The sequence below is a fragment of the Balaenoptera musculus genome, chromosome 6 (genome assembly GCF_009873245.2).
Source record: "Balaenoptera musculus isolate JJ_BM4_2016_0621 chromosome 6, mBalMus1.pri.v3, whole genome shotgun sequence".
NCBI classification, from domain to species: Eukaryota; Metazoa; Chordata; class Mammalia; order Artiodactyla; family Balaenopteridae; genus Balaenoptera; species Balaenoptera musculus.
In genome coordinates this window covers 35,596,829-35,618,788 of record NC_045790.1, presented here as the reverse complement: position 1 = coordinate 35,618,788, position 21,960 = coordinate 35,596,829, and the positions used below count along the sequence as shown (strand labels likewise).

The 21,960-nt window shown below is 41.6% G+C and overlaps 1 protein-coding gene across 1 annotated transcript in view; it reads left to right on the top strand.

The window, feature by feature from the left end:
• Positions 1-2,020: 2,020 nt before the first annotated feature.
• Positions 2,021-21,960, top strand: part of NFX1 (nuclear transcription factor, X-box binding 1) — a 78,093-nt gene continuing 58,153 nt past the window's right edge. The window contains exons 1-2 of the mRNA XM_036854136.1: positions 2,021-2,171; positions 5,734-6,732. Coding sequence (XP_036710031.1) covers positions 2,147-2,171; positions 5,734-6,732 — 1,024 coding nt within the window. The 5' untranslated portion in view covers positions 2,021-2,146. The remainder of the gene's footprint in view (positions 2,172-5,733; positions 6,733-21,960) is intronic.

Genomic DNA, 21,960 nt, shown 5'->3' with positions numbered 1-21,960 from the left:
AGAAAAATGGGCAAAGGATGTGAATAAGCAATCTAAAAAGAGAAACTCAAAAGGTCACTAAGAAATGTTCAGACTCAGTAATCAGAGAAACTCAAATTAACAGAACAATGAGATTATCGCATCACACCTTTTGGTTTAAAAAACATTTGGGAGCTGGATAATGGTTATATCTCAAATATACCTTAGATCTGCCCTCTCCTCTCCATCACATTTGCTGTCACTCTAGTCCAAGGCCACCATCTTCTGTATTAACATAATACAAAAATGCAACTTTTCTGCCCACTTATATTCTTGCTCCCCCACAATTCACTCTTCGCCTGGGAGCATGAGAAATCTTTAAGGGTAATTCAGACGCTGAAACTGAGTGCCCCTAAAACCGAGTTCCCTTACTGAGTTTATGATTAATCTCTCTATCCAAGACTTTATTCCCTTTCTTGTGTTCCCTCTGACCTCCATCCTGTGCTAACTGAACATTAATCAACCAGAATCAGATGACGAAAATTGCTGTTGTCAGTAACATCGTTAATGTACTAAAATCACTCACTATTATAGAGATCATTAATGTACAAACTCAGGACAAGATGAGCTCCCAAGCCATGGACCACCAGCCCAGAGACTTGTAAACCAGAGACATCCTGACTCCTGAAACTATGATTAAGAAATGTCACCAGATGATGATCAATCCCAGCCTCTTTTATCTTCCCCTTTAAAAAACAAAACAAAACGAAAAAAACCCTAACTCAAAAACCAAGTTGGAGTGGATCTGAGGCTTGTCTCTCACTCTTTCGCTTGGTGCCCTGCAATAAGCACTGTACTTTTCTTCACCAAAACCTGGTGTCAGTAGATTGGCTTTGCTTCGCATGGAGTGAGCAGACCCGTGTTCAGTTAGGTAACAATACCACGTCTTTGCTTAGAACCTTTTAACTTCCTGTTGCTCTTCGAATAAAATCCATTATCATGGCCTGCAGGTGATCCATGTGATCTCCTTACCTACCTCTCCAGTTTCATACTGTGCCACTCTCCTTGCTTACTGCTCTCCAGCAAATATTTCAATAACTTGAACACTTCAAGCGCTTTCCTTCCTCCATAGCTTTTGCACATGCTATTCCCTCTGAATCTTCACATAGCTTACCCTTCTCATCTGTCCTTCTACTCAAAGAAAGCTGGCCACCTTTTCTGGAGGAGATCCTAGTAAGTCTCTATCACTGCTACCCTACTTATTTCTTTCATAACGCAAATTATTAGTTTGTAAATATAAATTACTTAGTTTTAACCTCCCCTACTAGACAATGCACTTCATTGAGGGTAGAGACCATGTTTGTCTTTTTCACCATTAACCTCCAGCACTTAGAGCAATGCCTAAGACAAAAATAGGCATTAGAATGTATGTGAATGAATGACTCTATTTTGTGTTCTTGGGGAAGCCTGGACCGGTGAATTACTTTACAAATGCAGATGCTTCACACTTAAACGTTGTGTTCTAGTTAGTAATGCAACAACAAAACACAAACAAAAGAACGCCACACATTCACTCAAAACATTTTGCACTTTGAAAATTATCAGTGCCTCCAAACTTTTCCCCCCTCACGTTGTGTCCATCTGCCCGTTCAAGTCCTTTATCATTTCTAATAAATGGTTTTTCGTTTTCTAAACTGATTTATAAGAGCTATTTGTATGTTAGCCTTTGATCGTTTGTTTTGCAGGTATTTTTTCCCAGACTGCCTTTTGACTATTTAGTTTTCGTTTTCATCCTAAGCCTGAACTACTCTAGTAAGGAGGTGCTGTCTGAGGTGACTCCAGAAAACCAGGTGAAGCTGGCTGGGTGGGAGGGTAAAAGGGCATGGTAGCAGGAGAGCACAGGGACTCTCAAAAGGAAAACAACTATTGATTACGCAAGTCCGGGCCCGCCTACCCTCCTGGGATCCTAGCCACCTACAGCCACTAGCAACCTCCTTCAGCCCGGAGCCTGGCGCGCCTGTCTGACGTCACGGACGCACCGCACAGTTGACTCAGGCCGCGCAAACTCCGTGGCCGTCTACCGGGCGCGCAGAAGCGAATATTCTCGCGGCGCCGGAAGTCCAAGGCACGTGACCGGGTGACAGCGCTCGCTGGGCTGCAGGGCTCGCTTTAGGTGTTGCGGCACGGGATGGCGGAGGCGCCTCCTGTCTCAGGTACTGTCGTGGCCCGCGCGGGACTGGGCCCCTCTCGGGGAGCGGAAATTGAGTCAGTGACGAGTCCTAGGGCACCGGCCATTCGTATCGCGAGAGTGGCGCGTACTAGGGTTGGAGATAGTGGCTCGGAAGGGCCAAGCTACGCGCGTCGTGCGAACGGAGATCTTAACCATCCTTGACTGCGTGGTGAAGCCCGGCACCTGGTTTCTAAGGAAAATGGGTTTGTCCCGCTGAGTCGATGTGGGTGTCCCGCTCTCTCCAGGGCTCATCCCGGCCTTCCTAGGGCAGTGATATCCGACAGGCGGGCGTTGGCCGGGTCACCGCCCGTGACGGTTTCGGGCTCTCGACGCGCGGCGGGTTTGCTCGCTGCGCTTAAGATGTATTCGTGCGTCCTGGGGCAGCGGCGCGTGCGCGAGCCGAGCACCCGTGGTTTCCGGTGTCAGCCTGCCACGAACTCGCAGTGTGAAGTCTCGTTTTCCTCATCTGTGAATTGGGAGTAAATAAGTCAATTACTGTGAAAGTTCCCGCCGCTGCTGTACCTGTTACACAATTGTTAGCTTACTTCCTCTCCCGGAGTTGCCTTTGTGTGCAGAGACAGCCTCATTTGGCTGTTAATAAAACATCCATTAACACTTCCTTCAGGGTACCTTAGATCTTTGTTTTCCCAACTCTTTGGACAGTGACCGAAAAGGAATATTTTACATGGTGACCTCAGTGCACACAGACATAAATATAAAAGCGAACCAAAAATTTAAGGAAGCAGTGGTTTTCCTTACTATATGCAATACACTCTACTACATATTTCGTTTTAAAAAATACTTGTCCCAACCCACTGCATGATTTGATTTCATGACCCACTCTTTCTGAAAAACAGGGCAGCAGTTTGCAGCATGAGGTTTGTGAACAGTCATGAATTTGAGTCTTCGTTCTGCTACCTACCAGCTGTTGGGGCACCGAGAAGAGTATATATGTATTTGTGTACTTGGTGGCAGGTAAAATGTATTTACTACTGTGGGTCTTGGTCAAAAAAGTTGGATAACACACTGCATTGGTGTACCCTAGTCCTGATTTAGGTATTAATTCATCTTGGAGTGTAGGGACCTTGTTAGGCTGGTATTTTGTTCTTCTCCCACCCATTTTTTCCCCAGATCCTCTAAATCGGATCCGTTGGTCTTCCTATCCTTAGGCTCACTTCTGGCCCATTTCTACACCGTTCAATGTTTGAAGCAGAATTGAGTGGGGCTAGTTGTGAGTCATAGTTTGGGGCTATGGTGTTGTGCCCCAGGTTACAACCTCTGCCCCACCTACTGAGGCAAAGTCTCCTAGTCCAAAGACCTCCCCAGTCTGTCTCCTGTGCCTTAGTTTGTTTTTGCCTTAGTTCCTATTCCATGTTTTTATTTCAGCATCATCTCTAACCCACACCTCCATCCCCAGTCAAGGTTTAATTCTCTTACCTGCTATTGTCCTGGAACACCAGCCCAGTCCAAGGGGTATCTTTCTGCCCATGGGCAGACTCTCCAGTGCCAACTTTGTCTCTGGACCCTGTAATCTACAGTTGGATTTTCCCTTACTCTGCTCCACCCACCTGTTGGTCACCTACCATGGTATTATCTTGGATCTTACCTTATGTTATCTTGATCTTATCTTATCTTGGGTACCACTTGTACTATAACCAAGCCTTGGGGATACAGCCTATTTATTAACTTCCAGCTGCTCAAAATAGTGAAAAAATAAAGGTGTCTCAGATCTTTGCGTTCAGTTTCCTGTGCCCTTTTCCCCTTCCTCATGTCTCTCAAGGATCTTTTGGAGGGCTTTGCCCACTGCCTCATGTCTGGTGGAACACATACTTTATATGAATAGGTGCTGCCCTGTCTAGATTCTCAAGTTACATCAACTCTTTGCTGCTTAACATGAAAACACCCTCTTCCCATCCTTTACCAGGCTATTCTGGACAAGTTTACTGACGTTTTTCTGCCCCTCTTACAGCCTTGCTTCTTCAAGCAGAAGAAAACTACACAATACCCACTTGGTCTAATCTACCCATTTCTCCCTTTAAGTTATCTCTTATATTTCTGGAACACCTTCTCTGCCACCTTCTGAATTTGTCTAATCCTCTTGCCGTTTTGTAAAGCCCTCCACCCCACCCCCAGAATTCTGCCCATTGAAAGCTTTAAGGACAAATCCTGGATTGAGAGAGAGGTTACCCTGTGACCTTTATGATCTCGCTCAATTCTTAAGTATATGTTTCTGTGATACGGGGCCGCCTAACCTCTCACATTAGAGTGTAGTATAAGAGTGTGATCTCTAGGGTCACATAGCCTGGGGTGGGATCCTGAATCTGCTTTGGAATACCTCTGTGGCCTTGGGCAAGTTACTTACTCTCTACAGTGTCTCAGTTTTCTCATCAGGAATGTAAGGATTAAATGAGTTAACATATGCAAAGTGCTTAGAATAGTGCCTGACCCATGTTAAGTACCTAATAAATGTTAGGGCTTATTATTAAACCTGAAACCGGCAGGCTGTGCACTGCACCCATCTATGGTCAAGTCTGTGTTTCAGGTAGTTTGTAGTCCTAACGACAATAATAAAGCACTATTTTAACCACTTTATGCATGTTACTAACCTTGCTTTAATCTTCATAGCAACTCTCTGAAGTAGGGATTCTTACTATTCCATTATTGAGATTAAGTAATTTGCATAAAGACACAAGTGATGGGCAGGGATTTAAACGCAAATTCCAGGCCCTGTTGATTCATAGAATATTCTGTATGCTACACATAGTTCTGACTTTGCTACTAACTGGTTTTGTATCCTTAGGCAAATCATTTCATCTTTGGACTTCAGGGACTGAGTTGACTATAAAGAAGCATGTTAGGGGAAAAAATGAGTAGGTTGAAGGGACATATGCTTAATTTTTGAGACTCTGGAATTCTGAACCATATTACAGAGATTATATATGGAAAACCTAAAATATATTCCTGGGGGGAAGAGATGAGATGTACTCATCCTGCTAAGTACTGTCTGTGTGAAGTCTTACTTAAATTCCACAATGACCCTTTGGAATAGTATTATCAACTTTTGTCATGTATGAGGAAACTAAGGCTAAAAGCAATCAGGTGGTATCCCTAAGCTCATACTATAAGTTGGAGGGCCAGACTTTAAACTGATTTTGGCTGACTCCAAAGCCTGTTTACTTAATGCTACCTTAGAGTTTTGAAAGACCACAATGAACCTGCTGATTGATGTCTCACCCCTGAACTGTTTGCTGACCTTACATTTGTCGCTAAACATAAACGCGTTTATAAATAATACCCGATAGCCCAGGTGAGCAGTTTTACTTAGCAATTCAGCAGTATCTGTTGGTGAGGCTGCTGGATATGAGATGATCAGTCTTCCACAAGCACCTTGAACCTACCACCTTCACAGGAAACATAGACCTTGTATAGAGACTGTTTTATACAAAGTCCCTAGGAAAGTAACTTTTAGATATGGCTTACAGTCTTCGGGCTTCATGAGTGACCAATTAATTTCTTTACTTGCATGTCTGTTTCTTATGTCCTAGGTACTTTTAAATTCAATACGGACGCTGCTGAGTTCATTCCTCAGGAGAGAAAAAATTCTGGTCTAAACTGTGGGAGTCAAAGGAGACTAGATTCTAATAAAATTGGTAGAAGAAATTATAGTTCACCACCTCCCTGTCACCTTTCCAGGCAAGTCCCTTATGATGACATCTCTGCTGTTCATCGCAGTTATCCTTCAGGAAGCAAGCCTAAGAGTCAACAGACTTCTTTCCAATCCTATGCTACTAATAAATCACTCAAGAGCCATGGCCTTCCAAATCAACCTTGGCAGAAATTGAGGAGTGAAAAGCAGCATATCAGAGTCAAGAGAGCACAGGGTCTCACTGACCAGACCTCAGATGCAGCTGGCTTAGAAAGTGTGACCAAGTCAGAGAGTGGGACAGACCTCAGAGAGCACAGCCCTTCTGAGAGTGAGAAGGAAATTGTCGGTGCAGATCCCAGGGGAGCAAAACCCAAAAAGGCAACCCAATTTGTATACAACTATGGTAGAGGACCAAAAGTCAAGGGGAAACTCAAAAGTGAGTGGGGTCACAGAATGACTCCCAAACCTGAGGAGGCGGGACCTGAAAACACCAAACCTGTGGGGGTTATCCACCCTGATTCTTCAGATGCATCCTCTAGAAAAGGAGTAGCGGATGGGTATGGGGCCAGGCGCAGCGAGCAGAGAAGATACCCACAGAAGAGGCCTCCCTGGGAAGTGGAGGGGGCCAGGCCACGACCAGGCAGGAATCCACCGAAACAGGAGGGCCAACGGCAAACAAACGCAGGATCCAGAAGCAACGTGGCCTCCGTTCCAAAGGAAAATCTCAATGAAAGACCAGCAAAATCTGCCTGTGACAATGGGAACTTGGCAGTTGCCAGCAAGTCTTCGAGAAGGGTTGACCCAGAGAAATGTGCTGTAAGGAGGCAGGATCCTCAGGTAGCATCTTTCCCCCGAGGCAAACAGAACCACATGCTAAAGAATGTGGAAACACATACAGGTAAACCTACCTGAATGGGTGGAAATGTTTTCTCTCTCTCTCTTTTTTTAAAAAAATTTCTGAATAGGTAATATATTCATACAATTTAGAAACCAGAAAATATAAAAAGGTACATAGTAAAAGTCTCTTTCTGTCCTTGTTCATCATCTCCTTCGGTCCTGCCACCACCTGCTTCCCTCCCCAATAGGTAACCACTTACTTAGTTTTTATATATCATAAGCAAATACAGGTAAGGAACGTTTTTCTTAACAAATAAGAAATTTAAAAATTGCAGGTATGGGTGGTATAGATGTTTGGTTACAAGATTTGTTTTGAATTCTGAAAGCACAAGTAGGGGGTGGTAACATCTCCACTGCCTCTCCTGGTTCCAGCCTGCATCATCTCTTGTCTGCTTATCTGCAACAGTTCCTAACTAATCTTGCCATCTCCAGTTTTTCTCTTTGAGTTCACCTCTTACGTCAGCCTCAGAAAGTGATCTTTCTAAAACACGTATTGAAGCACGTATCCCCTGCTTAATTCTGTTCACTTTTTCTCGTCACCTACAGATTCTGCCTTCTGCCTTACCCAACAGCCTCATCTTCTGCTGCCTCAGTCTCCACCACATTTTACTCCCTGGACTCTATACTGTCATCTTTCCGTGCTGTTGCATATGTGGCTCCTTCTGTCTACACTGTCTACTACTCAGCTCACTGGTGAATTCTTACTCATTCTTCAAAAGCTATAGTTTAGTCACATGTCCAGAAAACCTTTTGTCACCTCCACAGATGGCATTAATCTTTTCCAGCTCTGTGATATGTCCTTCCCTTACATACACATGCTTCTTTATAGCACTTACCACTGGAAACCATCATTTGTTTATGTGTCAGTGCCCTCCACTAGTTTATATGCTCCTTGAAAGCAGAGACCATATTTTTCCTTTCAGTATCTCTATTGCCTAACACAGCTCTTAGAACACAGTAGGTACTCAGCTCTGACTGTTGGAAAGTTCTTTCTTACATTAAACTGAAAACTTCTTTCCTGTAAATATTTCCTGTCTCCTAGTTCAAATTCTGTCCTCTGGAACTACACAGCAACTAGTCTCTCTCCTCACAGCTTCCTTCCCACTCATTGCACATCAGCTCTTTGCAGTATTGGAAGACACTTCTCATTTTACCCTGAGTATATATTTTATCCAGGCTAAATAGCTTCATTCCGCCAGCTTTTTGTCATGGACCTTCACCATTCTGGTCTCCCTCCAGTTTAATGTGACATACAGCCTAACACAGGGAGCCACCACCTGCCCAGGCCTGTTTTTACACAGGCCTATAGTTCTAGTTCTCATTTGCTTCACCAGGCAGTCCTTCTTGGGATCTCGACTTGTGTGTGAACAAAGGCAATGTTATACCAGAGTTGTTCTTGAATTCTCAAGGCTGGTTAATAGTTTCCTATTGATTCATAACAAATTACCACAAATGTAGTGGCTTAAGAGAACACAGCTTTACTGTGTCATGGTTTCTGTGGGTCAGGTGTCTGGGTACAGGTTAGCTGAGCTTTCTACTCAGGGTCTCACAGGACTGAAATCTGGCCAGGGATGCAGTCTCATCTGATGTGTGGGGTCCTTCTTGATGCTCACTGGTTGTTCAGAGGATTTAGTTCCTAATGGGTGTAGGATTGAGGTCCCCATTTTCTTGCTGGCTGGGGATCACTCTCAGCTCTCAGGGGCCACCCGCAATTCCTTACCACATGGCCCTCTTCACAGCATGGTAGTTTGCTTCTTCAGAGCCTACAGGAAAGAATCTGCTACAGATTCTTTACATCTCTCTGACTTCTGTCTCTGATCACTAGACTCTTTTAAAAGGGCTCACTTGATTAGATCAAGTCCACCCATACTTGAGGGGAGATTATCCAGGGCATGCGCACAAGGAGCTGGGAATCTTGGAGGCCATCTTAGAGTTCTGCCTAACAAATCTCTCTGGCTTCACATCCCAACATTTTCTTGAGACCTCTTTATTCATATTTATTGAGTAGATGCCATGTGCCAAGCACTGTTCTAGGTACTGGGAATACAGCACTAATGAGATTTACGTTCTGGTAGGGAAGACAGGTAGAAAGCACTTAAATATTTAATATGTCAGGTGATGATAAGAGCTAAAATATAAAGCAGGGTTTTTAAAAAATTTATTTTTGGCTGCATTGGGTCTTCATTGCTGCGTGTGGACTTTCTCTAGTTGTGGCGAGCGGGGACTACTCTTTGTTGCGGTGTGCAGGCTTCTCATTGCGGTGGCTTCTCTTGTGGAGAGCGGGCTCTAGGCGCGTGGGCTTCAGTAGTTGTGGCACACGGGCTCAGTAGTTGTGGCTCATGAGCTCTAGAGTGCAGGCTCAGTAGTTGTGGCGCACAGGGGCTTAGTTGCTCCACGGCATGTGGGATCTTCCCGGACCAGGGCTCGAATCCGTATCCCTTGCATTGGCAGGTGGATTCTTAACCACTGCGGCACCAGGGAGGTCCCATAAAGCAGTTTAAGAGGACAGGGTAACAGGGGCGCCAGTTTACATAGGTTGGTCTCTTTGATAAGGAGACATTTGAACATAGACCAGAAGGAAGTGCAGAAGTGCACCACGTGGCTCCCTGGAGAAGGGCATTTCAGGCAGAGAGAGAAGCAAGTGTAGATTGGGGTGGGAGGGGGGCGTTGTAAGCAATGAAGAGGTGGGCAGTAGGGGAGGTCAGAGGAATCACAGGGGCTGGGTCACGTGAGACTCTTAGATTTGGTTCTGAGTAAGAAGATGAGAAGCAGCTGGGAGGTTTTTGGAGACGGGATGGCATGATCTTACAAGCATTCTAAAATGATCACTCAGTCAGCTGTGTGAGGAATGGGCCCTAAGGAAGCAAGGGATGAGTTAGGAGGCTGTTGTGGTAATTCAGGTACTTGATGGAGACTTGGATGAAGGTATCAGTGGTGGAAGAGGTAAGAATTGGTTAGACTCTGGGTGTATTTGGGAGGTAAAGCTGACAGAATTTGCAGATAGACTGGATGTTGGATGCGGGAGCATGAGAGGAGTCCAGGATGCAGCCAGGGTGTTGTCCCTGAGCAACGCGGAAGGCGAGAACTGCCGCACAGTGCAGTGGTAGCGCATGGGAGGGGAAAACAGTGTTCGTTTTTTAAACTTTTCACTTTGGAATAATTTTAGATTTATAGAAAGTTTGCAAAGATGGAACAGAGAATTCCCATACACCCTTCACCCAGCTCCCTGTAATGTTAACATCTTTGTCAAAACTAAGAAATTAACACTGGTACCATGGTACTGACTAAACCTCAGACTTTTTTTTTTTTTTTTTTTTTGGCCACGCTGCGAGGCTTCCAGCGAGGCTTGTGGGATCTTAGTTTTTTGACCAGGGATTGAACTCGTGCCCTTGGCAGTGAAAGCGCAGAGTCCTAACCACTGGACCGCCAGGGAATTCCCCCGGACTTTAGTTGGATTTCACCAGTTTTCCCACTAATACCCTTTTTCTGCTCCAGGGTCCAATCCAGGATACCACATTGCATTTAATCAGCATGTGTCCTTATTCTCCTCCAATCTGTGACAATTCCTTAGCCTTTCCTTGTTGGAAAACGTGTTTTTGTGTTATGTTTTGCTTTGTCTCCTCCTTCTTCAGGAAAGATAAAGAATTTGGTTAAATTTATTAGATTTGAGTTGTCTACTAGACTACCATATGGATATGTTAAGTAGAGAGTTGGATATAAAATTCACGGAAGAGATCTGGACTAGAGGTTTAAATTGGGGCATTGTCAGTGTAGAGATGGTGTTTAGTGGACTAGAGGAGGTCACCTAAGTTGTGAGTGTAGTTAGACAAAATAAGAGTGAGGATGGAGCCTACCTAGGCTTGGCTGGAAAATGAGCATCCAATAAAGGAAACGGAGAAAGATTAAACAACTAGGATGTGAAATGTTCTAAACACCAAGTAAAGAAATTCAAGGAGGAGGGACTGATAATTGTGCTAAATGCTGTTGATCAGTACAGAAGGATAACTGCACATTGACTGTTGGATTTGGCAATGTGAAGGCTACTGGTCTTTTTTTTTTTTTGAATTTTATTTTATTTATTTTTTATACAGCAGGTTCTTATTAGTTATCGATTTTATACGTATTAGTGTATATATGTCAATCCCAATCTCCCAATTCATTGCACCACCACCACCCCCCCACCTCGCCGCTTTCCCCACTTGGTGTCCATACGTTTGTTCCCTACATCTGTGTCTCAATTTCTGCCCTGCAAACCGGTTCATCTGTACCGTTTTTCTAGGTTCCACATATATGTGTTAATATACGATATTTGTTTTTCTCTTTCTGACTTATTTCACTCTGTATGACAGTCTCTAGATTCATTCACGTCTCTACAAATGACCCAATTTCGTTCCTTTTTATGGCTGAGTAATATTCCATTGTATATATGTACCACATCTTCTTCATCCATTCGTTTGTCGATGGGCATTTAGGTTGCTTCCATTACCTGGTTATTGTAAATAGTGCTGCAGTGAACATTGGGTTGCATGTGTCTTTTTGAATTATGGTTTTCTCTGGGTATATGCCCAGTAGTGGGATTGCTGGGTCATATGGTAGTTCTATTTTTAGTTTTTTAAGGAACCTTCATGCTGTTCCCCATAGTGGCTGTTTCAATTTACGTTCCCACCAACAGTGCAAGGGGGTTCCCTTTTCTCCACACCCTCTCCAGCATTTGTTGTTTGCAGATTTTCTGATGATGCCCATTCTAGCTGGTGTGAGGTGATACCTCATTGTAGTTTTGACTTGCATTTCTCTAATAATTAGAGGTGTTGAGCAGCTTTTCATGTGCCTCTTGGCCATCTGTATGTCTTCTTTGGAGAAATGTCTGTTTAGGTCTTCTGTCCAATTTTGGATTGGGTTGTTTGTTTTCTTAATATTGAGCTGCATGAGCTGTTTATATATTTTGGAGATTAATCCTTTGTCTGTTGATTCGTTTGCAAGTATTTTCTCCCATTCTGAGAGTTGTCTGTTTGTCCTGTTTGTAGTTTCCTTTGCTTTGCAAAAGCTTTTAAGTTTCATTAGGTCCCGTTTGTTTATTTTTGTTTTTATTTCCATTACTCTAGGAAGTGGATCAAAAAAGATCTTGCTGTGGTTTATGTCAAAGAGTGTTCTTCCTATGTTTTCCTCTAAGAGTTTTATAGTATCCGGTCTTACATTTAAGTTTCTAATCCATTTTGAGTTTATTTTTGTGTATGGTGATAGGGAGTGTTCTAATTTCATTCTTTTACATGTAGCTCTCCAGTTTTCCCAGCACCACTTATTGAAGAAACTGTCTTTTCTCCATTGTATATCCTTGTCTCCTTTGTCATAGATTAGTTGACCATAGGTGTGTGGGTTTATCTCTGGGCTTTCTATCCTGTTCCATTGATCTATATTTCTGTTTTTGTGCCAGTACCATATTGTCTTGATTACTGTAGCTTTGCAGTATAGTCTGAAGTCAGGGAGTCTGATTCCTCCAGCTCGGTTTTTTTCCCTCAAGACTGCTTTGGCTATTCGGGGTCTTCTGTGTCTCCATACAAATTTTAAGATTTTTTGTTCTAGTTCTGTAAAAAATGCCATTGGTAATTTGATAGGGATTGCACTGAATCTGTAGATTGCTTTGAGTAGTATAGTCATTTTCACAATATTGTTTCTTCCAATCCAAGAACATGGTATCTCTCTCCATCTGTTTGTATCATCGTTAATTTCTTTCATTAATGTCTTATAGTTTTCTGCATACAGGTCTTTTGTCTCCCTAGGTAAGTTTATTCCTAGGTATTTTATTCTTTTTGTTACAATGGTAAATGGGAGTGTTTCTTTAATTTCTCTTTCAGATTTTTCATCATTAGTGTATAGGAATGCAAGAGAGTTCTGTGCATTAATTTTGTATCCTGCTACTTTACCAAATTCATTGATTAGCTCTAGTAGTTTTCTGGTGGCATCTTTAGGATTCTCTATGTATAGCATCATGTCATCTGCAAACAGTGACAGCTTTACTTATTCTTTTCCAGCTTGTATTCCTTTTATTTCTTTTTCTTCTCTGATTACCGTGGCTAGGACTTCCAAAACTATGTTGAATAATAGTGGTGAGAGTGGACATCCTTGTCTTGTTCCTGATCTTAGAGGAAATGCTTTTAGTTTTTCACCATTGAGAATGATGTTTGCTGTGGGTTTGTCGTATATGGCCTTTATTATGTTGAGGTAGGTTCCCTCTATGCCCACTTTCTGGAGAGTTTTTATCATAAATGCGTGTTGAATTTTGTCAAAAGCTTTTTCTGCATCTATTGAGATGATCATATGGTTTTTATTCTTCAGTTTGTTAATATGGTATATCACACTGACTGATTTGCGTATATTGAAGAATCCTTGCATCCCTGGGATAAATCCCACTTGATCATGGTGTATGATCCTTTTAATGTGTTGTTGGATTCTGTTTGCTAGTATTTTGTTGAGGATTTTTGCATCTATATTCATCAGTGATATTGGTCTGTAATTTTCTTTTTTTGTAGTATCTTTGTCTGGTTTTGGTATCAGGGTGATGGACACCTCGTAGAATGAGTTTGGGAGTGTTCCTTCCTCTGCAATTTTTTGGAAGAGTTTGAGAAGGATGGGTGTTAGCTCTTCTCTAAATGTTTGATAGAATTCACCTGTGAAGCCATCTGGTCCTGGACTTTTGTTTGTTGGAAGATTTTTAATCACAGTTTCAATTTCATTACTTGTGATTGGTCTGTTCCCGTTTTCTGTTTCTTCCTGGTTCAGTCTTAGAAGGTTATACCTTTCTAAGAATTTGTCCATTTCTTCCAGGTTGTCCATGTTACTGGCATAGAGTTGCTTGTAGTAGTCTCTTAGGGTGCTTTGTATTTCTGCGGTGTCTGTTGTAACTTCTCCTTTTTCATTTCTAATTCTATTGATTTGAGTCCTTGCCCTCTTTTTCTTGATGAGTCTGGCTAATGGTTTATCAATTTTGTTTATTTTCTCAAAGAACCAGCTTTTAGTTTTATTGATCTTTACTATTGTTTTCTTTGTTTCTCTTTCATTTATTTCTGCTCTGATCTTTATGATTTCTTTCCTTCTGCTAACTTTGGGTTTTGTTTGTTCTTCTTTCTCTAGTTCCTTTAGGTTTAAGGTTAGATTGCTTATTTGAGATTTTTCTTGTTTCTTGAGGTAGGATTGTATTGCTATAAACTTCCCTCTTAGAACTGCTTTTGCTGCATCCCATAGGTTTTGGATCATCATGTTTTCATTGTCATTTGTCTCTAGGTACTTTTTGATTTCCTCTGATTTCTTCAGTGATCTCTTGGTTATTTAGTAGTGTATTGTTTAGCCTCCATTTGTTTGTGTTTTTTACGGTTTTTTCCCTGTAATTCATTTCTAATCTCATAGCATTGTGGTCAGAAAAGATGCTTGATATGATTTCAATTTTCTTAAATTTACTGTGGCTTGATTTGTGACCCAAGATGTGATCTATCCTGGAGAATGTGCCGTGGTCACTTGAGAAGAAAGTGTAATCTGCTGTTTTCAGATGGAATGTCCTATAAATATCAATTAAATCTATCTGGTCTATTGTGTCATTTAAAGCTTGTGTTTCCTTATTTGTTTTCTGTTTGGATGACTTGTCCATTGGTGTAAGTGAGGTGTTAAAGTTCCCCACTATTATTGTGTTACTGCCGCTTCCTCTTTTATAGCTGTTTGCAGTTGCCTTATGTATTGAGGTGCTCCTGTGTTGGCTGCATATATATTTATAATTGTGATACCTTCTTCTTGGATTGATTCCTTGATCATTATGTAGTGTCCTTCCTTGTCTCTTGTAACATTCTTTATTTTAAAGTCTACTTTATCTGATATGAGTATTGCTACTCCAGCTTTCTTTTGATTTCCATTTGCATGCAATATCATTTTCCATCTCCTCACTTTCAGTCCGTATGTGTCCCTAGCTCTGAAGTGGGTCTCTTGTGGACAGCATATATATGGGTCTTGTTTTTGTATCTATTCAGCAAGCCTGTGTCTTTTGGTTGGATCATTTAATCCATTCACGTTTAAGGTAATTATAGATATGTATGTTCCTATGACCTTTTTCTTAATTGTTTGGGGTTTGTTTTTGTAGGTGCTTTTCTTCTCTTGTGTTTCCCACTTACAGAAGTTCCTTTAGCATTTGTTGTAAACGTGGTTTGGTGGTGCTGAATTCTCTTAGCTTTTGCTTGTCTGTAAAGGTTTTAATTTCTCCATCAAATCTGAATGAGATCCTTGCTGGGTAGAGTAATGTTGGTTGTAGGTTCTTCCGTTTCATCACTTTAAGTATGTCATGCCACTCCCTTCTGACCTGTAAGTTTCTGCTGAGAAATCAGCTGTTAACCTTATGGGAGTTCCCTTGTATGTTATTTGTCGTTTTTCCCTTGCTGCTTTCAATAATTTTTCTTTGTCTTTAATTTTTGCCAATTTGATTACTATGCGTCTCGGCGTGTTTCTCCTTGGGTTTATCCTGTATGGGGCTCTCTGCGCTTCCTGGACTTGGGTAGCTCTTTCCTTTCCCATGTTAGGGAAGTTTTCGACTGTTGTCTCTTCAAATATTTTTTCGGGTCCTTTCTGTCTCTCTTCTCCTTCTGGGACCCCTATAATGTGAATGTTGTTTCATTTAATGTTGTCCCTGAGGTCTCTTACGCTGTCTTCATTTCTTTTCATTCTTTTTTCTTTATTCTGTTCAGCAGCAGTGAATTCCACCATTCTGACTTCCAGGGCACTTATCCATTTTCTGCCTCAGTTATTCCGCTGTTGATTCCTTCTAGTGTATTTTTCATTTCAGTTATTGTATTGTTCATCTCTGTTTGTTTGTTCTTTAATTCTTCTAGGTCTTTGTTAAACATTCTTGCATCTTCTTGATCTTTGCCTCCATTCTTTTTCCAAGGTCCTGGATCATCTTCACTATCATTATTCTGAATTCTTTTTCTGGAAGGTTGCCTATCTCCACTTCATTTAGTTGTTTTTCTGGGGTTTTATCTTGTTCCTTCATCTGGTACATAGCCCTCTGCCTTTTCATCTTGTCTGTCTTTCTGTGAATGTGGTTTTTGTTCCACAGGCTGCAGGATTGTAGTTCTTCTAGTTTCTGCTTTCTGTCCTCTGGTGGGTGAGGCTATCTAAGAAGCTTGAGCAAGTTTCCTCAAGGTTACTGGTCTTGCTAAGAGCAGTTTTAGTGGAGTAGTGGAGATGAAAGCTTGATTGGAATAGAAAGAGAGGCTTACCCCAAATATAAGTGTCCGTGGCTGTTTGAGAGTGGGCTTTGCTTGCTCTCACTCTGTACTGAGAGAATCTAACACTGCCCAGTCCTCCCAGACTGCCTGGATCCCTCATTCTGCAGTAACAAAACCCCCTATATCCTTAATTTGTTTTGGCTCTGCTCCTGCTCTTAATTGACCTATGGCCTTCTCTCGGGTCACCACTTCCTTTACAGCCTCTCAGAGCCTGCTGTTTTCCCTTATCCCACTTACCTTAGTTTCTGGAAGATGGGGAGAGCACACTCCTTCCCCAGTGTCATTTCTAAACTATTATTCTTCTACCTTTGTATCAGAATCCCTGCTCCTTTGAAGCTAATGCTGCATGACCTCTTCTCTCCATCCCCTTCCATGTCTCCTTACCTATGTCATCTATTAGCCTCCAAATCTCCCAGCCCCAGCCTCATTTATTAATGCATCTAGCCTGTATCTTTTTTCTGCCCCAGTGATTCTCAAGGTATAGTCCCAGATCAGCAGCTGTCGGCAACAACTGGGAACTTGTTAGAAATGCACATTCTTGGGCCTCACATCAGAGTTAGTCAACAGAAATTCTGGGTGTGGGGCCCAGCAGTCTCTTCTTTTAACAAGTCTCCAGGTGATTCTCATGCACATTCAAGTTTGAGAACTACTGATTTACCATAAATCCTGCTGTTGTTCTGGGTGACTTCAGTGATCATGTGGGTTATATCATCCTCAGGTTCTTTGATCTTGTCACCTGCAGTGACCTTCATATCCATTCCACCTCCGCACCCACTACCAAGGAAATGACCCTGGGGATGCCCCGTCTCTGAAATCCTGAAGTCCTATGTTCTGCTTTCTGACCATAACCTCCTGTCCTTTTGGCTCTCCCAGTCTCTTCCACCCATTATCAGTTCAGTCTCCATCCTTCTTCATCCCCTCTTCAGGCTAGGCCTTATTGAAGGTCATTTGAAGTATTATCCTTCTGCCAAGACATTTGGCAGGATCCCAGCCCTGGATGGATGCTGCAGTCTAGCTTTTCTACCCTATCTGGATAACAGAATGCCATTTCAGAAAATCGTATAACAGTATAGATTTGGCACTGCTGCAAATTCATTCGCCCTCTGAGGAAAGCCTTCCTGATCACCCTGTTTAAAACTATAATACTTCCCCCACTGCCGACCCTCACTAACCTCTTTTCCTGGCTTATTTTTTTCCATAGCACTTATCACTATTTGATGATACTACTTATTTTCATTATTTATTTGTTTATTGGCTACCTTCCACCACGAGATAGTAAACTTCATAAGGGCAGAAGATTTCTGTCTGTTTTGTTCACTGTATATCCTTAGTGTCTAAAGAGTGTCTGGTACATGGTCGGTTCCCAGTAAATACTTTTGAATAGTGGTCTCCAACTCAGCTGGCTTTCAGCACTGCCCTTTTCCCCTTATATGACCTTGGGCAGCTGTCCCTCCCATTTTCATCTAAGACTACTACAAACCTTTTCCACACTTATTCAAACCTTCCTAACATTGATCTCTCAACCTTAGTGGGCCTCCTTGCCTCCTACTTCACTGAGAAAGGGGAGGTCATCACTGAGAAAGGGCATAATTTTCTCAACTTTTTGCTTTCTCTAAGCAAACTCAGAGACATCTGTGCCTGTTACTCCTTTTCTTTCATTCTGAGATCTCTTTTATTTCCTTTCATCAACCTTTCCACATCTACTACTACAAGTTCTCAACCTGAAGCTCTTCCTGAGTCTGTCCTGCCCTCTAAAAGAAAAACTTCCCCCATACGGGACCTCCCAGGAGTGTTTCTTTCCTTCCATTCAGTCTCATCAAGAGTCATCTACTCTGTGTCCTTTTCCCTATTCTGACTCATGTCTCAGTCCTCTGGCATCATCACCACTTGACTCAGAGCTACTGGTAAGGTCACGAATGACTCAGTCCTTACTATTATCCTGGACTTCCCTTTGAGTTGGACACAAAGGAGTCTTTTCTGAAATGTAACTTCCTTGACTCCTTTGATACCACACACTTCTGGTCCTCCTTGTTCTCCTTGACTGTTCTTGTTTATGTCCTTCACGCTTCTCTTCCTCCACCTCTTTCCTAAATGTTGGTGTTTCCTAGGGCTTTATCTCAGCCCTCTCTTCTTACTTGATAAGGCTTCATTGGGAGATTACAACCAGTTCTGTACTTTCAAACCACTGCCTCTGGGCTGTCCTGATTTCTAAACCTTTACCTCCAGCCCCTAAGCTCTGCCATAGGCCTTAGACTCACATAAATAAAAGTGATGTCTGACATATGCTTCAGACTCAGCAAGACCATCTTGAACATGTTGATCATGCTTACGTTGTATTAGCTTTTTAAAAACAGCTGCCTTACCTTAAATAAGGTAGCTTACTAAAGTTGATAGGTTAATTTACCTTTATTCCCACCATCAGCTTTAACCTTTTATTCTGTTTCCTTAAAGAATTTTTCAGTGCTCAGTTTTACATAGTTGAAATCATATAATAAAAATAATCTTTATTCTTTTTTGCTTATTATAATGTAATATTTTTCCACTCATTAAGAGATCTTTGTAAACCTTATTTTAAATTAATATATAATATGCCATAAATAGATATGCATTAATATTTAAACAATCTCTACCTCCTCCCTTTTCTTTTGCTGATATATTTTAAAGTAAATTCCAGATATCAGGTTATTTCACCTTCATATACTTTTAGGTTACATCTATTTAAAAAATATGGCCGTTTTCTTATATAATCACAGTGCCATTATTGTGCTTAACAAAATTAGCGATAATTCCTTGAAATCATCTAATACCTGGTCCACAGTTGAATTTCCCTGTTTGCCTCAAAAATGTCTTTTTACACTTGGATTTTTCAAATCAGGATTGTTTTAGGTTTTGTTTTGTTTTTTTAGAGACAGTTATTTATTGGTGTATCTGAAAAGTTTGTAGTCCATTCTCCAGACAGGTCTCTGTTCTTCTGGTTATTTAAGTGGGTTGTCACTCTCTTTACTGACATACTATCAAAGTAAAAGTATAGAGAAGATACAGTCATGACTGGGGAATGATGGAGAAGCCCTAGTGGGAGAGGGCCTAGGATTGAAGAAGAGCCAGTGGTCAGGATAGGGCTGCATCCAGCATGGACAAGAGTCTTGCACCTGAAATGTGATAATTCACTAGCAGAGAACTATTCCAGAATAGTACCGTGTTTTACATATGTTACACGCTTAGATAAAACTGAAATGTTGGTGAAAGAATTATACTGTTTCTCTTTCTAGTATGTTTCTAGAACCTTTTACTATTATTTTATTTATTATTTTCATTCATTCATACAACAGGTATTATTGAGTACCTTCTATGTGTAGAGTTAGGAAATAAACAAGGTAAAATAAGTAAAATATATGATAGATAGACTTAAGTGGTGTGAAGAAAGATAAGAGATAGGGAATGCTGAGGGAGTGGGTTATTTTTTTTTTAAAAATTAAGTAGTATTTTTTTTGTTTTTTTTGGGGGGGGGTTCCAGTTTTTAAAGTGTGGCCAGAGACTGCCTTATTGAGAAGACCACATTTTGAGTAAACACCTGAAGCGGGTGAGGGACTGAGCTGTGCAAATGTCTGGGGGACAGTATTCTAGGCAGAGGGAATAGCAAGTTGTAAAGACCTTCCCCCAGGAATCTGCCTCCTAGTTTAGGGCTGGGAAGGAGTCAGTGTCGTCTCAGAGTGGTGGCCTAGGGAAAGAGGAATCACAGATGAGGACCGGGAGGCAATGAAGGCCATTGTAAGGACTTTGGCTTTTACAGGCATGTGATGTAGGAACCATTGGCAAGTTCTGAGCAGAGGAGTGTATCATCTATTAATAATTTGCATTTTGACGGGCTCCCTCTGGCTGCTGTGGTGAGAATAGACTGAAGTAGGAAGACTAGTTAGGAGGCCATTGTAATAATCCAGGTGAGTGGATAGTGGCTTAGACCAGAGTGTTAGCTGCAGAGGTTGGATTCTGGATATATTTTGAAGGTAGAGCCAGCAGGGTTTGCAGACATACTGAACATGGGATGAAAGAGACAGCCTTCGGAAAGGCTGCAATTTGTAGGCTATTCAAAGTTGACAGCTTTGTAAAAGCAGTAATTTGTAGGCTGTTCAAAGTTGACAACTGTCACCACATAACTAAATGTATGTGCATCCTAGTGGTCAAATTTCACTGTGACTGGACTTAGAAACATCACAATAGTTAACAAGCAATAAGCTAATGAATAAGAGAAACAGTAAAATAAAAAGACAGTCTTCAGGGTAAAAATTCTGGTGTTCTCAGGTGTGTTCCGTTCTTCACTTACCTTTCTGTGTCCTTTAATTCTAACTCAGTCCTATTCTGGAATGGTCAATAGGCATTTTCTATAAAATTCACCACAAGTGTAATTCTCACAGACTATTCCTCTGCCCCAATCAGCCTCATACATAGATGGCTCAAACTTAATCTCACTCTCTAATGAGCTCTCTCTTACCTAACTTACCACTCCAGAATCTTCCACATGTAGCATGGTAACTGGTAGGAAATATAATTGACTCTGTTATTCAGAAATGTTAACTTATGCAGGGTAGGGTATCCTACCTTTTAAGAAAGAATCTAAGTCTGATTCCTCGGCTTTTATAATAGAATTCAATTTTATTATGTGTTCATCTGTATCTAAAGCAGCTAGATTTCCCTTTAATCAGTCACTCACAGTATCTTTATTCCAGGCTTTCTCCAGAGGGAAAGAGCTATCCCAGAAACTTTACTAAAGCCTAAAACTTTCAAAGGAGAGAGGTTATGGAGCAGACTAGATGATACTCATTTATTCTTTCATCCATTCATTCAATAAATATTACTGAGCGTTTGGTATATGCCAGGCATTGGATATACTACAGTGAGCAAGGCAGACGAGGCCTTGGTCCTGCCTCCCAGAGCTTACAGTCTTGATGTTGTGTATTTCTTTTGACTTTGAACTGTACAAACAGAAAGTAATCTTAGGGAGCTAATATTATGGAATGACTAAAATGTGAGCTTTTGAGTCAGATGGCAATGAGTTTGAATTTTGATTTTTAAATTTCTGGTTATATGATCTTAGGTAAGTGCTTTAACTACTTTGAGCCTCAGTTTCTTCATCTATAAAATGGTATCTCTATTATATCCTTGTTAAGAGAATTAAATACGTGTAAAGTGCTTTAGCACAACACTTGGCATGATGTATTTAAGGTTAGTTGTCTTATTCTTATAACTTACTTGCACCTGATAACAAATAAAATAGTATTGTGAAATAAATGCTAAAAATATGGATTCAAAAAAGAAAAACATACACACACACATACTCTCAGGTCTGGGTACACTTGGGATTTAGAAAGATTTTGCTGAGATCGTATTTGAAGGAAAAGTCTGGAAGTGGGTGAAGGTATTGAAGAATAAATCTGGGAGGATTCTTAGGATGTTATACGCTGGTCTCTCTCATAGATGCTGAGCTTCTGGAGCCAGAGACTGTGTCTCCCTCAGTCTAGCAATCCTACCATGGGGCTTGTGGTAGGAGTCAAGCCTGTCTTTCTTGAGTGAATAACTAAAGACTTTGAGGGCATCTACTAGAACCATCTCTCCACCATGGGTTGCTGGAACCTGTCTAGGCTTAGGTTTCTTGCACCTGACCACTGTGGCTTCATGAGCCCCTCCCTAACCTGAATCCATGAATGTGGTAGATGCAGAGCCTTCCAGATTGAGAGGGCAAGGCAAGGTGCTATAGCATGTTTCTCCTGTGAATGCTCAAGCCATGTGTTACGAGGGGCGTTTGGCTATTCTGCTAGGATCCTGGGCAGTTTCTTGGGAATGTTTCCTCAACTGTGGGAATCCCTACCTGAATGTCTGCTTCCTAAGTGCTCTACCTCAGCATATTCCTGCCCCTTCCTGGCCTCAGACTCTGAACAGTCACCTTGCTCAGAATCAGACATCCCTTAAAA